This window comes from Eucyclogobius newberryi, unplaced genomic scaffold (genome assembly GCF_026437365.1).
Source record: "Eucyclogobius newberryi isolate DKJ021-1_F unplaced genomic scaffold, fEucNew1.0.hap1 SCAF_2, whole genome shotgun sequence".
Classification (NCBI taxonomy): domain Eukaryota; kingdom Metazoa; phylum Chordata; class Actinopteri; order Gobiiformes; family Gobiidae; genus Eucyclogobius; species Eucyclogobius newberryi.
This window is the reverse complement of record NW_027315834.1, coordinates 47,241,045-47,255,917: the sequence shown is the minus strand read 5'-3', so window position 1 is coordinate 47,255,917 and position 14,873 is coordinate 47,241,045. Positions and strand designations below refer to the sequence as shown.

General features: G+C 45.9%; 1 protein-coding gene and 1 long non-coding RNA gene across 2 annotated transcripts in view; one reads left to right on the top strand and one right to left on the bottom strand.

Annotated features, from left to right (window-relative positions):
• The window catches only part of LOC140367088 (uncharacterized), a 195,268-nt gene that overhangs the window by 73,785 nt on the left and 106,610 nt on the right, over window positions 1-14,873 (bottom strand). The gene's annotated exons all lie outside the window — the stretch shown is intronic.
• zdhhc17 (zDHHC palmitoyltransferase 17) overlaps window positions 1-14,873 on the top strand; it is a gene marked incomplete at its 5' end in the record, with an annotated part of 43,698 nt that overhangs the window by 16,733 nt on the left and 12,092 nt on the right. The window contains 7 exons of the mRNA XM_072455219.1: window positions 2,602-2,679; window positions 5,794-5,938; window positions 6,522-6,586; window positions 7,532-7,688; window positions 8,641-8,766; window positions 11,041-11,183; window positions 11,264-11,364. Coding sequence (XP_072311320.1) covers window positions 2,602-2,679; window positions 5,794-5,938; window positions 6,522-6,586; window positions 7,532-7,688; window positions 8,641-8,766; window positions 11,041-11,183; window positions 11,264-11,364 — 815 coding nt within the window. The remainder of the gene's footprint in view (window positions 1-2,601; window positions 2,680-5,793; window positions 5,939-6,521; window positions 6,587-7,531; window positions 7,689-8,640; window positions 8,767-11,040; window positions 11,184-11,263; window positions 11,365-14,873) is intronic.

Genomic DNA, 14,873 nt, shown 5'->3' with positions numbered 1-14,873 from the left:
TTCATTTGCACTGGATTGGCCATGTCAATTGTGTCGCCGTCTGTCAAGTTCTTTTTTAATCCAACACAATAAGGGCGCCATCTTTATCAAGTCGAAAGTGCAGAGTCGGAAGGCCGGCGGCCCGCGAGGGCCGTTGGATGCCGCTTGCGGCTTTAATTTTAATTATTATTAGGCCCGAGCGCCACAAGCTGGCGAGAGGCCTATTAATCTCGTAAGGCTACGAAATCGAGCGCGAAGCGCTCGCCCACTTCCAAACACTCACTAACGCACTCCTCCACTCATGCACACCCGTGCATACTAATTAGTAGTAGGAAAATGGAACATTACCGTTGTAAACGGGCGAAGCCCGTGCAAAAGTGCGCACTAAACGAGCACTTTACATTGAGATGACGACCGCTTCGCGGTCGTCATCCCCATATAAAGCACTCATTTGCGCGAAGTACCTCACGAATACGTTCCCCATCTCTTGCATGTTCCGTGCATATAAGCATGTAATGCAAAAAATGAACATTATTACTGTATAGAGGGCCAAAAACACAAAGTGGGCGGAGCCCACTCAAAATTAACGAAAGTACCCGTCAGTGACCAGGGACCCACACCATGAGGTAGGAAAGCGCGAGCGCTTTCCGAAAATGTATAGTTTATGATATTTGGAAAATGGGAAACATTGTTTTCGTATCGGAATATTATTCTTTCTTTCTTCTTCTCGGGACCAACCCCCCTATTTTTCACCCAGTGAACATTGACGAAAAGTCACAAAAATTTGCACACCTCTAAAAATCGTGCCTCTCTACATTCTGGCTATTTCCCTTTTCTAAAATAAAAAAAATTGGCGCGTCAGCGCCCCCAAATGTACCAAAAATGCATTGAGAGATGGGAAATGACCCAAAAAAAATTTGATCGTAGAATCATGAAATTTGGCGCAGAGGTAGATGGTGACAAGAGAAGTAAAAAATATTATTACGGCAACGCCGTCCGCCCAACCAAATGTCGGCCATATTGCTTCAAAAATGGCTAAACATGACTTCGGAGTTTTTCCAAACGTCGTACTTTTACGAACTCCTCCCAGGCCGTTGGCCCTAAAAAGCTGAAATTTGGTGAAAATGCTACTGAGGAGTGGGACATCAAAAGTTATCCAAATTACATTGATACCTGTCACGGTCTCTGTGCGGCAAAGCCGCAAACTGTAGCAAGAATTTCAGAAATCTCCCAAATTTAACATTTCTGCCGTTTGCGCAGATAAAGTCCGAATTGCGTCAAATTAGAATCAGTTGTTAAACTCTTTGCCCTAAACCTACTTGAAGTGAAATAAATTAATTTGGAGCCACAGCGCCCCCTACAGATTTTATATGGAGGTTAAATATTTAGTTTTGCGAAATTATATGAAATTTGACACACAATTCAATTTTGGCCCCATCAAAAAAGTCAATGAGACCCATGTCATAATTGTTATGGCTTTGCCGTAACGATGACCGAAACCTTCCATGTTATTCCAATGGGGAAATCGCCAGAACATGTTTACACTTTAGACTTTCACAAACTCCTCTTAGGGCGTTAGACATATTAACCTGAAATTTGGTGAGACTCATCTTCAGGGGTGGACCATCAAAAGTTATCCACATTTTTATTCAAAGAGTCACGGTGTCTGTGCGGCAAAGCCGCACATTTTGCCAAGAATTCAAAATAAAATAGCTTTTTGATGGTAAAACAAAGGGGAGAAGATGTGACAGCGTCACAGATTCAGCAGTAGGCGTAATAAAAGGACAATTGGGGCGCGTTAGCGCCCCCTCCTCTTTCGGCGTGGCGGCGGCGTAGCGAGGGCCGATCATTGCCGCTTGCGGCTATATTTTTATAATTATTATTAATGTTATTATTATTTGGATTACATAGATTTCTTATTAATATTAGGATATTTTTTTGTCTTCTGTATATATTTTTTTTAATGTTGCTATCGACACTAAAAAGCAAAAAAAATAAAATAAAATTTGGTAAAATATATGTACCTTTAAAGGTTGAATGGACGATTTTTTTTGGCCCAAATCTGAGTCTCATTCCCTCGTGGCGTGGACGGCCGATTAGTCCTGCCACGTATCAATCATAAAACGCACCTACCGTTCACCTGCAGAGCCTGGTTCACCTGCAGAGCCTGGTTCACCTGCAGAGCCTGGTTCACCTGCAGAGCCTGGTTCACCTGCAGAGCCTGGTTCACCTGCAGAGCCTGGTTCACCTGCAGAGCCTGGTTCCCCTGCAGAGCCTCGTTCCCCTGCAGAGCCTCGTTCACCTGCAGCCGCCTGTGGCTCGTCCCCATTGATCTATCATAATATAGTTCCCTCAGTGTACGGGACAAAATGAAGACAGAGAAAGACAGTTCAAGCTCTAAAGAGACGGAAATCTACGGGAGACGAGAGATGCGATGTGATCAGTCGCGCTGATAAACAAACGCACGTGTGTGTTGTATCAGTCCACACGGGGGAGTGGCATGTGCACAGGGGAGTGGCATGTGCACTTCCACCCGAGTTCTCAAATCGCCAAAAAATCGTCCATTGCGCCTTTGACTACCTTTATAGTTCTGTGAGTCTTTATGTGCTGCGTGTGTTTCAGGTACTACATATCAAAAGGAGCCATAGTGGACCAACTCGGAGGAGATCTCAACTCCACGCCTCTGCACTGGGCCACACGGTAACACGCTTCACTCTGCACTGGGCCACACGGTAACACGCTTCACTCTGCACTGGGCCACACTCTGCACTGGGCCACACTCTGCACTGGGCCACACTCTGCACTGGGCCACACGGTAACACGCTTCACTCTACTCATTAAACACACTTTATCCTTTAAACGTCTGCATTGAAAACGGAATAATAAAGTTCTGTAATGTGCACATACCACCAGGATCCTCTTAAAGAAACAAAAACATACCATCATTTACCACTAAGTATATTTGGAGTTTCTCTGAATGTAACGTGTAGTATTTTACTAGTCTAAAACTCTTTGTGTCCTGTTAATGCAGTTGTTGGCGCTCGTTTATGAAAGAAAAGGCAAGAATCAAAAGTTTAATCTCTGTCAGTACAATTCTAATACAGAGATAACAGAGCGCTTACCTTCTGTCCCTGTCCAATGTGATCGGCGACTTACACGGGCGACTTACACGGGCGACTTACACGCCCTCTCCCTGCTGTTACATTTATAACATTTCAATATTTGGCGTAATATGAAGGGTGAGGCCTCTCTGGTCTCCTCCTCTGTACCTCTCTGGTCTCCTCCTCTGTACCTCTCTGGTCTCCTCCTCTGTACCTCTCTGGTCTCCTCCTCTGTACCTCTCTGGTCTCCTCCTCTGTACCTCTCTGGTCTCCTCCTTCTCTGGTCTCCTTCTCTGGTCTACTCCTCTGTTCCTTTCTGGTCTCCTCCTCTGTACCTCTCTGGTCTCCTCCTCTGGACCTCTCTGGTCTCCTCCTCTGGACCTCTCTGGTCTCCTCCTCTGGACCTCTCTGGTCTCCTCCTCTGTTCCTCTCTGGTCTCCTCTTCTGTTCCTCTCTGGTCTCCTCCTCTGTACCTCTCCAGTTTCGCACAGAGATGTCCTTGAGCTCGTCTGCAGCTTCCTCCGGCACAGGGGTCTCCCTTAGAGTGTCTTAGAGGAACTATAAAATGTGTTTGCATGTGCATTTAAGGAGTTCTTCATAATACTTCATAATATATCAAAATATAGTTTAATACAGTCTTGTAAAAATGAATATAGTTGGTAATACAATATAGTGAAGTCAATATATTTGGTTTCGACTTCACAGTTTTTCTTCAATATCAGTCCCGCAACAATTAAATGTATTAATAATCGTCATCTAGACTGTACAAACGCGTGCGAAAAGAGCTTTTCACAAGAAAGACCGCGACATTATGAAATAACAATGTCAAAAAAGAATAAACGGTGTCTGATTTTCTCTGATAATCCACTTTATTCTCTATCTAGAAGCCTTCAGTCACCGTATTACAACCTTTATTCTGGTTGAAAATGTGTAAAATTTCGTTGAAAAATAGAGAATAGTTTGGCTTCTGCTACTCGAATGGATTATCTACTTGTATTGATGACTTTTGATGGTTTTCCAGGTTCCAGGTTGTTTTATGTCATGTCTGTGCTTTATCTTGGTGTGTGTAAATGGACATGGTTTACTAGAGCCCTGTGGTCCAGAGCAGGTCACACACACACACGCACACCAGGGTCAGCGCTGCGCTCTCTGAATAAATGATGACCAGGACTTTGCTCGCACGCGTGACATTTAAGAGTTCTGCGTCAACCTCTTCACTCTAGTGTGTGAAAGCCCTGAGTTTAGAGCTCTACGAATCAGTTCACGAGTCGGTCTTCTCTCTCAAAGTGTCGTAACGTCGTGAGATATCGTTAATTCTTCTGTAGTTTACCTTTTCACCATGTAAAGTTTTCATCTAAAGTCACACATTATTGCAGTTCATTTTGTTAGATATTGGATACAAAAACATGTACAGAGGGAATGTTGGATGTCTTATGTAGTATTTGAGTAAACTAAATCTTACTCAAATTTGCCTTAGAAATGTTAAGTCACGCGTAGAATTAAACATCGACCGGCCCCTCTCTAAAATCTGTCAAAATCTTGTCCAGCACATGACGACAAACTGACCTGAACGTTAGACATAACTTTAAACTTATAGACGGAGCCAAGTGTTATAAAGTAAAGGACCAGCAGGGGGCGCCTCTCCTCCAGAAAAGTGACACACTGACTGAGTATTTAAAATACTGGGAACTGTATTTAATCTTTCTGTCTTTGTTTCTTTCACTCTCCTCCTTTCTTTTTCTTTTCATTCGCTCTCCTCCCTCCTTCTCCCTCTCTTCCCTCTCTCCTTCCTCCTTCCCTCTCTCCTTCCTCCATCCCTCTCTCCTTCCTCTCTCCCTCTCTCCTCCCCCTCTCCCCCTCTCTCCTTCCTCTCCTTCCTCTCCTTCCTCTCCTTCCTCTCCTCCCTCTCTCCCCCCTCTCTCCCCCCTCTCTTCCCTCTCTCCCCCCTCTCCTCCCTCTCACCCCACTCTCTCCTCCCCCCTCTCTCCCCCTCTCTCCTCCCTCTCTCCCCACTCTCTCCTCCCCCTCTCCCCACTCTCTCCTCTCTCCTTCCCCCTCTCTTCCCTCTCTCCCCCCTCTCCTCCCTCTCACCCCACTCTCTCCTCCCCCCTCCCTCCCCCTCTCTCCCACTCTCTCCCCCTCTCTCCTCCCCCCTCTCTCCCCCCCTCTCCTCCCTCTCTCCCCACTCTCTCCTCTCTCCTTACCCCTCTCTTCCCCCTCTCCCCCCTCTCCTCCCTCTCACCCCCCTCCCTCCCCCTCTCTCCCACTCTCTCCCCCCTCTCTCCTCCCCCTCTCTCCCCCCCTCTCCTCCCTCTCCCCCCACTCTCTCCTCTCTCCTTCCCCCTCTCTTCCCTCTCTCCCCCCTCTCCTCCCTCTCACCCCACTCTCTCCCCCCCTCTCCTCCCCCTCTCTTCCCTCTCTCCCCCCTCTCCTCCCTCTCACCCCACTCTCTCCTCCCCCCTCTCTCCCCCTCTCTCCTCCCTCTCTCCCCACTCTCTCCTCCCTCTCTCCCCACTCTCTCCTCTCTCCTTCCCCCTCTCTTCCCTCTCTCCCCCCTCTCCTCCCTCTCACCCCACTCTCTCCCCCCCTCTCCTCCCCCTCTCTTCCCCCTCTCCCCCCTCTCCTCCCTCTCACCCTACTCTCTCCTCCCCCCTCTCTCCCACTCTCTCCTCCTTCTCTCCCCACTCTCTCCTCCCCCTCTCCCTCCTCTCAGACAAGGGCACCTGTCGATGGTGGTGCAGCTGATGAAATATGGCGCCGACCCGTCTCTGATCGATGGCGAGGGCTGCAGCTGCGTGCACTTGGCCGCACAGTTCGGACACACCTCCATCGTGGCCTACCTCATCGCCAAGGGACAGGTACAACTGACAAACGACATAATTCTGGCTCAGATACAGATCAAGCCTGAGGATGTATAACAGACACACATTACACATCCTTATTTAATAACACAATCGTGAACAAAGTTTCTTTCGCTCGCCGTGGTTAAATATGAGTTTGTGGCGTCGTCGGGCAAATTTGGCGTAAACGATGCGGCGTCGGGGGCGTGTCTGTGGATTAGTATTAGTTCAGTTTCTTCATAATTTGGGGATTATTTTTGAGGTTTTAACACAAATGGAAGATTTGACAATAGTCTACTTTGCCTCATATGGGACCTCTTGCTTCCTTTTCACCACAAACTGCCTCTTTTCTGGTGTAAAACTGATAAATAATTACATCAGATGTGATTTCTCACCTTGTGGATTAAAAGTGTTTAATAAGAGCTGTTTCTTCACGTTGTTTGCACTGGAGCGGGGAAAAGTCCTGTGCTTTTGTCAGTATTGCAGTATCTCAGGATGTTCTGCCTCAGAGTTTATCCTGTAACGTTCCCCTCCACCAGTAGATGGCACCACCTTTCTATGTTGTTTCTGTTATTGATCTGGCTCTTCTTGTCTCTTGCAGGATGTGGACATGATGGACCAGAACGGCATGACTCCTCTGATGTGGGCCGCCTACAGAACGCACAGGTCTGACACAAAAAATGCACAAAAACAGCACAAAAAGCACACAAAACACCACATAAAAAGTGCACAAAAGGAAAAAAAAATCAGGCCGTATTTGCGGAGTCTACTTTTCCCCCTAGAAGAATAATCAAATTTAACCTATCTTTGTATTTTGTTTCTCCAGCAAAACTTAAAATTATTCTACATTGACATTTCAGAGTATTTTTTGTATTTTACCCCAGAATTCAGTCAAAACACTACAAAACTAGAATAAATGCTCAATGGATTCAACAAAAAATATTTTCGCATTCATCAAGACAAATTTTAAGCATTCAGAAAATTGTAGAATCTCTCGCCGTTTGATAAAGTCTGCTTTGTTTATGTTGGTTATGTTCAGGAAAAAAAAATATTGAAAGCCATTTTTATTTGTTTTTTGGAAAAAGTTTCACCCAGCTGTAATTGACATTCTTTGTGTGTAAAACATGGCTGAATAATAAATGTGACTATTAAAATCATCTTAATTGTATATCATTAAAATATACAATTAATATATTTTATATATTTATAAAATAAATAAATATTTGTACTTTATTTATTTGTCTATGGGAGTTTTTATTTATTTATAGGAGATCTTCTACTGAAAGTGTTTTTCAGACTTCCTATAAGTGATTTGTTCTTTTCTTCTGTATCTACCTCTGTATCTTCCTGCGTTGCAACAATGAAATTTCCCCATGTGGGACAATAAAGGAATATCTTATCTTATCTTATCTTATCATAATGTGGACTATACAGACTCTAAAACACATACAAAATAACTTTTTAACAACAAAAATTTTATAAAAAACTATAAATAATTTTAGATTTTTATCAATAACACTTTGTTCATAAATCATCTCACCTTCAGTCGCCATATTTACACATTTGTTTGGGTAAAAATGTATTTAAAAGTGATCTTTTGTGTGTTCCCAGTGTGGACCCCACGCGGCTGCTGCTCACATTTAACGTCTCGGTGAATCTGGGAGACAAATATCACAAAAACACGGCTCTGCACTGGGCCGTTTTAGCCGGAAACACCACCGTCATCAGCCTCCTGCTCAACGCCAACGTCGATGCGCAGAACATCAAGGTCAGTGTCCGGTTTCTAGACCTAGTTTAGTCCTGGGACCTGGTTTAGTCTTGGGTCAGGCCTGGTTTAGTTCTGGTTTAGCTCTGGTTTAGTTCTGGTTTAGCTCTGGTTTAGTCCTGGTTTAGCTCTGGTTTAGTCCTGGTTTAGCTCTGGTTTAGACATGGTTTAGCCCTGGTTTAGACATGGTTTAACTCTGGTTTAGCCCTGATTTAGAACTGCTTTAGTCCTTGTCTAGCCCTGTTTTAGCTCTGATTTAGCACTGCTTTAGTCCTTGTTTAGCCCTGGTTTAGCCCTGCTTTATTCCTGGTTTAGCTCTGGTTTATCTCTGGTTTAGCCCTGGTTTAGCTCTGGTTTAGCCCTGGTTTAGCTCTGGTTTAGCATTGGTTTAGCTCTGGTTTAGCCCTGGTTTATCTCTGGTTTATCTCTGGTTTATCTCTGGTTTAGCCCTGGTTTAGCCCTTGTTTAGCTCTGGTTTAGCTCTGGTTTATCTCTGGTTTAGCCCTGGTTTAGCTCTGGTTTAGCCCTGGTTTAGCTCTGGTTTAGCTCTGGTTTAGCCCTGGTTTATCTCTGGTTTAGCCCTGGTTTAGCCCTGGTTTAGCTCTGGTTTATCTCTGGTTTAGCCCTGGTTTATATCTTGGTTTAGTCTTGTTTTTTTGTTTTATTTCATTTGTTGAATTAATGTTTGGAGCGTCGGAAAAGTAGATTACCTGTGTAAATTCTGCATAAACTTTAAATGGATTGAGCCATGTCCCTGGTGTGATGTCACTTCCTGTCATTTTTTACACATATTTCTTTCTTTTCTCGACAAACAGCTGCTTGATCGAGTAAAAGTTCCATTCACATTTACAACCGATTTAAACATGCACTTTAAATCCTCACACACAGTATTTGCCGTGTGTTGACCCGTTTGTTTATTTGTTTGTTTGTTTGTTTGTTTGTTTGTTTGTGACAGGGCGAGACGCCGCTGGACCTGGCCAAGCAGAGGAAGAACGTGTGGATGATAAACCACTTGCAGGAAGCTCGCCAGGCCAAAGGCTACGACAGCCCGTCATATCTGAAACGACTCAAGAGCGACAAGGTACGTTTGCACCTGTCCACACCTGGTTTACAGGGTCACCACAGGGTCATCACAGGGTCACCACAGGGTCACCACAGGGTCACCACAGGGTCCTCACAGGGTCCTCACAGGGTCCTCACAGGGTCATCACAGAGTCATTACAGAGTCATTACAGAGTCATTACAGAGTCATTACAGGGTCCTCACAGGGTCATCACAGGGTCACCACAGGGTCATCACAGGGTCATCACGGGGTCCTCACGGGGTCATTACAGGGTCCTCACGGGGTCATTACAGGGTCATTACGGGGTCATCACAGGGTCATTACAGGGTCATCACAGGGTCATCACAGGGTCATCACAGGGTCATTACAGGGTCATCACAGGGTCATCACAGGGTCATCACAGGGTCCTCACAGGGTCACCACAGGGTCACCACAGGGTCACCACAGGGTCACCACAGGGTCATCACAGGGTCATCACAGGGTCATCACAGGGTCACCACGGGGTCATCACGGGGTCCTCACGGGGTCATTACAGGGTCCTCACGGGGTCATTACGGGGTCATTACGGGGTCCTCACGGGGTCATTACGGGGTCATTACGGGGTCCTCACGGGGTCATTACAGGGTCCTCACGGGGTCATTACAGGGTCCTCACGGGGTCATTACGGGGTCATTACAGGGTCATTACGGGGTCGTCAGAGCGCCGCCTCATGAGTGATGTGGCGCGGTAATGACAGAGGAGGTGCAGGTTATGTCATCGCTGCGGTGTGTTCTAAGTCCACGATGACAAGCGATAACGCGAGGTAAAGGGGCGTCGCTGATGGGCGTGTCCGAGGTGAGAAACGATCAAGTCGGCGTGAGATGATGAAACGCCTGGTTTGAGCTGTGCAACTAGGTCAAATGTGTCCTAAGTTTAAACATGCAAAGTCTTTCTCTGGTTTGGTCTGTAATATTTCTTTAACAGACTAAACCAGGTCTAAAACCAGGACTCTGAACCAGGTCTGAGCCAGGTCTGAGCCAGGTCTGAGCCAGGTCTGAGCCAGGTCTGAGCCAGGTCTGAGCCAGGTCTGAGCCAGGTCTGAACCAGGTCTGAGCCAGGTCTGAGCCAGGTCTGAGCCAGGTCTGAACCAGGTCTGAGCCAGGTCTGAGCCAGGTCTGAGCCAGGTCTGAGCCAGGTCTGAGCCAGGTCTGAGCCAGGTCTGAGCCAGGTCTGAGCCAGGTCTGAGCCAGGGCTTAAACCAGGACTAAAACTGGACTAATGGGACAAAACCAGGATGAAAGTGGGAATAAACTAGAACTAAACCGGTGCTAAATCAGGACTAAAATGCACTGGGGTCATTTGCATTTGAGACTTTTAAATGTCTTTTATAAATGTGTAAAACTATATTATGAACAGTATTTGTTTTGACAACTTGTGCTTTATTTCTGCTTTACTGAAGTGTTTTCAGATTTTAAAGGTAAAGTTCCACATTTCATAGACAGAACTAAACCTTAGACAAGGCGTAGTTTAAGTAGTAGCAGCTTTTTAGAATAAGTTAGTTTAAGTTAAGTTTCAGACGCATTATAGCTTAAAAGCATCGTAAAGGATTTTCAAGCTTTTTTCTACTGAAATGAAGAGAATAGTTTGTTGAGACGCGTTTACCTGATGGACTTAATGATTATCTGATTTGTTTTGAGAAGTGTCCGACTCGTTCAAGTTAAATTAATTGAGCTTAAACTCACTGGCAAATGCAGTTTTCTTATTTCAAGCTAAAATATCTTTAATTTGATCAGAAAATCCACAAAACACCTTTAATTAATATTGTGAAATCAAGTCATTCATTGTTTGATTCTCTTTTGTTTCTTCATAAATGTCCATCAGCTTAAATCCGTCACCACAACCCTCATAGTATTTACATTTTTTAGCATTCTTATGTCTATTTTTAATTTATTTCAGGGCTGCACAATATATATCTCTAAAGTCGACTGAGCAATATTGGCAAACGCAAAAATCGATATCGCAACAAACTATTTATCACAATATCTGACAGAAATGTGCTGTTTTTAAAATGAAAATGGTGAAAAAGACTGATTTTATACAAGACTTTGCCTTAAACGGTCTAAAATAGCCTCGATTTAGTCTTTGTTTTGTCTCTAAGTTTTAATTTGAACTAAAACCTGATCATACTTGTTAGTGACTGTTGTAGTAATATCGATATTGCCGCACCGCAGTCCTTCCCGATATCGTGCAGCCCTTCTCTTTAACACGTGTCGGTTCAGTTTCGCTTGTGTGACGGCGGTCGTGGTTTACCAGGACATCCGGCAGAAGGTGATGCTGGGCACGCCCTTCCTGGTCATCTGGCTGGTGGGATTCATCGCCGACCTGGACATCGACTCGTGGCTGATCAAAGGGGTCATGTACGCCGGCGTCTGGATCGCCGTGCAGTTCCTCTCCAAGTACGGGACACGCCGCTCCACCTTTTTTAATGTTTGAGCCTGTTTCCCGGTCACAACGGAGCCTTTTCCTCTCTCCCCAGGGCCTTCTTCGACCACTCCATGCACAGCGCGCTGCCGCTGGGAATCTATCTGGCCACCAAGTTCTGGATGTACTGCACCTGGTTCTACTGGCTCTGGAACGATATCCTTTAACTGACGCAGACTGTTACTGCAAACCATCGCCAAGAAAAGATGAAACGGAACAGAGTTTGTCTTTCTCAAAAGGTGGATCTTTATTTACTCGTGCACGGTAAATAACCACTGTCCCTCACAAAGGTTTCTGTCCCTACACCCCCGGAACAATGACACTACACATGCTTTTAAAGGCAGTGACAAACATTGACACGTACGCACATCATCACGATCAAATCAGCTCCAAAAGAGATAGAACAACCAGCACAGATGCAAAGATTTGAGCTTTCTCAATCGAAGGTGACCTGACCCTCAATCGGAGATGTGACCTGACCCTCATTCGGAGGTGACCTGACCCTCATTCGGAGGTGACCTGACCCTTAATCGTAGGTGACCTGACCCTCAATCGGAGGTGACCTGACCCTTAATCGGAGGTGACCTGACCCTCAATCGGAGGTGACCTGACCCTCATTCGGAGGTGACCTGACCCTCAATCGGAGGTGACCTGACCCTCATTCGGAGGTGACCTGACCCTCAATCGGAGGTGACCTGACCCTCATTCGGAGGTGACCTGACCCTCATTCGGAGGTGACCTGACCCTCAATCGGAGGTGACCTGACCCTCAATCGGAGGTGACCTGACCCTCATTCGGAGGTGACCTGACCCTCATTCGGAGGTGACCTGACCCTCATTCGGAGGTGACCTGACCCTCAATCGGAGGTGACCTGACCCTCATTCGGAGGTGACCTGACCCTCATTCGGAGGTGACCTGACCCTCATTCGGAGGTGACCTGACCCTCAATCGGAGGTGACCTGACCCTCATTCGGAGGTGACCTGACCCTCATTCGGAGGTGACCTGACCCTCATTCGGAGGTGACCTGACCCTCATTCGGAGGTGACCTGACCCTCATTCGGAGGTGACCTGACCCTCAATCGGAGGTGACCTGACCCTCATTCGGAGGTGACCTGACCCTCATTCGGAGGTGACCTGACCCTCAATCGGAGGTGACCTGACCCTCATTCGGAGGTGACCTGACCCTCATTCGGAGGTGACCTGACCCTCATTCGGAGGTGACCTGACCCTCATTCGGAGGTGACCTGACCCTCAATCGGAGGTGACCTGACCCTCATTCGGAGGTGACCTGACCCTCATTCGGAGGTGACCTGACCCTCATTCGGAGGTGACCTGACCCTCAATCGGAGGTGACCTGACCCTCAATCGGAGGTGACCTGACCCTCATTCGGAGGTGACCTGACCCTCATTCGGAGGTGACCTGACCCTCATTCGGAGGTGACCTGACCCTCAATCGGAGGTGACCTGACCCTCATTCGGAGGTGACCTGACCCTCATTCGGAGGTGACCTGACCCTCATTCGGAGGTGACCTGACCCTCAATCGGAGGTGACCTGACCCTCATTCGGAGGTGACCTGACCCTCAATCGGAGGTGACCTGACCCTCATTCGGAGGTGACCTGACCCTCATTCGGAGGTGACCTGACCCTCATTCGGAGGTGACCTGACCCTCAATCGGAGGTGACCTGACCCTCAATCGGAGGTGACCTGACCCTCATTCGGAGGTGACCTGACGCATGACTCCACGATACAGAGTATGGACCACATTTATCAGTAACTCATATTCTTATATTCACATTTATCATCCGCACACAGAAAAACAGCATAGATAAGATGACATGACATGACCTGTTTTCTATTACAAGACGTCTGATGTTTGTTTTCAGATTGAGGCGTTTGGGTTTGTGCAGAGGAAATGAAATACAGCTCCTTTTTTTGGCTATAATTAGTTTTGTTTCTGGTTCTAGTTTGAGGGGGAAAAGTCCTTGTCACAAAGAGAAATGGAAGCAAATATTCCCCTTTGATCACGTAAAATGAATCACTGAAAGTACATTTAAGGCAAAAACTATATATATATAGCTCGTTTTCGGTAACATTGAAAAAAAAATCCAGGTCTCTAGGTTGGATTTTTAAAATTTGTTTAAATATATTTTAAAATCCTGGCACAGGTTTTGCAGACAGTTTTCTTTTCTCAGAAGTGAGCGCTTCACATTGAAGTGGCCTTATTGGTGCAGATATTGAATAAAATAGTTCTCTACATCTAAACTAGTCCAACCACAGGAAAAGAGCCATGAGCGGACCACTTTTTAATAATTACCGCTCTGTTGTGGTCCGCTCGCCGCCGTCCGCTCACCGTAGTCGTTGAAAAATAACAGACTTCTACGTTCACTATTTTTCTTATCGTCACTTGATGTGAGCACTTTTCGACAGTCACGACAAATAACTTCACCTCTGAAACACTGGGCGTGCATATCGCCCCCGCCATGGCAGCCCGTCATGGCAACCAAATAGAGCATCTGCAAACATAGATCATCTATGCGCCCGTAGGTAAAACGAGATCTAAACGATCAAAAGTGCAGCGATTTTCATATCTTTCGATCCCCACAGATGTTTTTTTCCGCAGCTTTTGGATTTTCTCACAATTTGACATTCTCGAAACGTACGGCCAGAAAATATACAAAGTTTTAGGTCGGGTTTTATTTTGAAATCCAGCTCGGTCGGGCGACCGGAAACACACCATTTTTTCTTCTTGGCCGAACTCTCAAGCGTTTTCTAAAAGAGTTGCGTCTCTTTAAGGACAAATATGCACGATTTTTGTTGTTATCAGCCTTTAAACGTGCTCTTGAATACAGCTGTGCCAAAGTCATATCTTTGTTATGATACTGTCTGGATATTGTTATCGTGATGATGCAAAATGATAAAACTATAGTCATTTTCGTCCACTCGCCCCTCGACACTTGACTTTGAACGGTTGTGAAGACGTTCAGACAAACATTTCCAGCGTGCTTTTGTGCTCCGTGAATGATGAAACCACATTCTTCAGCAGTGAAGAACGTGATGATTAATGTCGTCTCTGCGTCATATTTAAAGTAGTTTTAAAGTATCATCGGCGAAAACGCGTATTCCTCAAATGAGTCACTTTTCCTCGCTCTACGCCGCACGCTCATAAAGCCGCCGTCATGATCTCATCTACGACGCGCTCTGTCTCGACCTGAAGTCAAGTTCGCGCGACACAAAAGCGTCTGAGAACATGGTCGCCGTGGCACCCGTCGACTGCGTTACGTCTGCCTTTTCTGGAGGTGAAATGACTCACGGTTATGTCCGACATACTTCTCTCCATCAGTGTTTGAGTTCTTACGGTTCTTTTGTGACCTGAATAAACTCTATTCTCTCCACAATAGCATCGTCACGCTATAGCCACGAGGATCCTGGATTACCATATTCTCCAGACTATAGGTCGCACAGGCCAAAAAATGCATAATAGAGAAGAAAAAACATATATAAGTCGCACTGGAGTATGAGTCGCATTTTTGGGGGAATATATTTGATAAAATCCAGACATTTAATAATGAAATGCAGTTTAAATAAAAACAGAGTAGAGGACATGGTGAATAGGTGTACGAATGCTAACGCTAACACCTTCAGCTACATGACGTATGCTAACA